Source organism: Perognathus longimembris, chromosome 21 (assembly GCF_023159225.1).
Source record: "Perognathus longimembris pacificus isolate PPM17 chromosome 21, ASM2315922v1, whole genome shotgun sequence".
In the NCBI taxonomy this organism is placed as follows: domain Eukaryota; kingdom Metazoa; phylum Chordata; class Mammalia; order Rodentia; family Heteromyidae; genus Perognathus; species Perognathus longimembris.
The window spans coordinates 17,339,183-17,341,317 of NC_063181.1; the positions used below are offsets into that span (position 1 = coordinate 17,339,183).

Below are 2,135 nucleotides of genomic sequence, written 5' to 3' on the forward strand. Positions count from 1 at the left end.
GGAACATTCCTGAACATAATAAAGGCTATGTATGACAAACCTACACCTAGCATTATACTTTATGGTGAAAAGTTAAAACCACTTCCTTTAAAATTAGGAGTGAGACAGGGATGTCCTCTCTCTCCACTCCTCTTCGACTTAGTACTAGAATTCCTAGCCAGGGCAATAAGGCAAGATGCAAATATAAAGGCGGTCCAATTAGGGAAAGATGAAGTAAAACTCTCTCTTTGCAGATGACATGATCCTGTATTTAAAGAACCCCATAGACTCTACTTCCAAATTACTTGAGCTGATCCAAAACTTTGGCAAATTAGCAGGATATAAAATTAATAAAAAAAATCAGTGGATTTTCTGTATGCCAACAATGCAAAGAGTGAGGCTGAAATCAGAAAAGCAGCTCCTTTTGCAATAGCCTCAAAAGAAGAATACCTAGGAATAACCTTAACCAAAGAGTCTCAAGACCTCTATTCTGAGAACTTTAAAAACCTGAAAACGGCTCTTCAGCTTTTGTTTGCCATTGTGGTAACTGCGCCTGTCTGTGTTTCTAATCATGTTTTCTCACAAGACTTTCAGAATCAAGCAGTTTCTGGCCAAGAAACAAAAGCAAAATAGCCCCATTCCCCAGTGTATTTGGATGAAAACTGGTAACAAAATCAGGTACAACTCCAAGAGAAGACGCTGGAGGAGAACCAAGCTGGGTCTGTAAGGAATTGCACCAGATGCCCACATATTTATGCTCTTCCATGAACCAGTCAAGCCAGAACATCAATACTGCCTGGACTGACAGTTGGGCATTTTAAACTGATTTTTCTTTGGTTAATTTAAGAATAGGCACAGTAATAAATATGTGAAACCTTAAAAACAAACAAACCTGAAAAAGGAAATTAAAGGAGAACTAAGGAAGTAGAAAAACCTTCCATGCTCCTGGATTGGGAGGATTAATATGGTGAAAATGGCAATACTGTCAAAGGCTAACTACAAATTCAATTCAATACCCATCAATATCCCAATACCATTCTGTAATGAAATAGAGGAAGCAATAAAAAAATCCATATAGAACAATAAAAGGCCCAAAATTAATTAATTTTTTAAAAATGAAAAATCCATGAAGACTAATACAACAAAAATTTAAAGGGTAAATCAGTTAGCTAAAAAACACAAAAGAATAAAATTATTTGAAAATTTATACTGATCCAGAGTGTGCAATACAGAGAAGAAAGAAAACACAGTAGCAACAGGTATCATAATGATAAAAAAATCCCAAATGCCCTTCATTACAGCATAAAATATAAAGAGGTTTTCTGATGGTATAAGAACATCCTTAGGCTATCGTGAGTATGTAATCAAAGAAAAAACGGAACCAAATGTCTGATTGAAATGAACTAGCAATTCAGAAGCCAACAAAGATAATGAGCTAGGTTCTAGGAAGAACATGAAATTCCTTACTAGCTAAAGAACTTGTAGGGCCCTGATTACTTACCTTTTAGTTACAAGTGATTGGTTGTGCCACCCTTTTATGTATCTATTCCTTCCAATGGCATTCAACCTTTAGAGGAGTCCACTATTTATGTATACTTGAGTCAGAGAAGATGGGAAAAATCCAGGGGCTGATATTAGAGACAGCATAGTTAGTAAAATGTACTTAAAGGGCTAATACTTAGTCTGGATCCTGTCTCTCCAGTTTGTCAAGTAACTTTTGAGTAGTTACTAAAAAGCTTCAAAAGTTTATTGCTTATTAATTATTAAAGTTGGTTATGTCTCTCCCTCTCTTGCCATATGTAAAGTAGAAGTAGCATATTAATAGAATAGAATAAGAACACATATATTTAAACACATTGGATGAGATATCTTAAACTGATGTAGAAATGAAAGACATATGTATATAAGTATAATATTAAATATACAAACACATACATACATAATATGTATATATATATACACACATACACACACCACTTTTTAGTTTATCGCTTGTACTTTGAGGGAAAAACAAACTAAGGCAAAACTTTAAGAACTGGTTTTACAATGTTTAGCAGACCTGGGTGCAGAAGTTCATCTCATGGAAAAATCAGTGTCTGACGGTTGAGTGTTGGGGATAAAGAAAGGCTTTAACTGGTGCCAAAGAATAGAGAAGA

General features: G+C 34.8%; 1 protein-coding gene across 1 annotated transcript; it reads left to right on the forward strand.

The window, feature by feature from the left end:
* Window positions 1–535: 535 nt before the first annotated feature.
* Window positions 536–805, forward strand: LOC125339533 (60S ribosomal protein L39-like). Its single transcript, XM_048330729.1, has one exon. It carries the CDS (start codon window positions 551–553, stop codon window positions 704–706), a length of 156 nt encoding a protein of 51 aa, XP_048186686.1. The 5' UTR covers window positions 536–550; the 3' UTR covers window positions 707–805.
* Window positions 806–2,135: the final 1,330 nt, after the last annotated feature.

What these genes read in the sequence shown, in the direction of transcription:
- LOC125339533 (XM_048330729.1), top strand. Translation starts at nt 551, where the DNA reads ATGTTTTCTCACAAGACTTTCAGAATCAAGCAGTTTCTGGCCAAGAAA.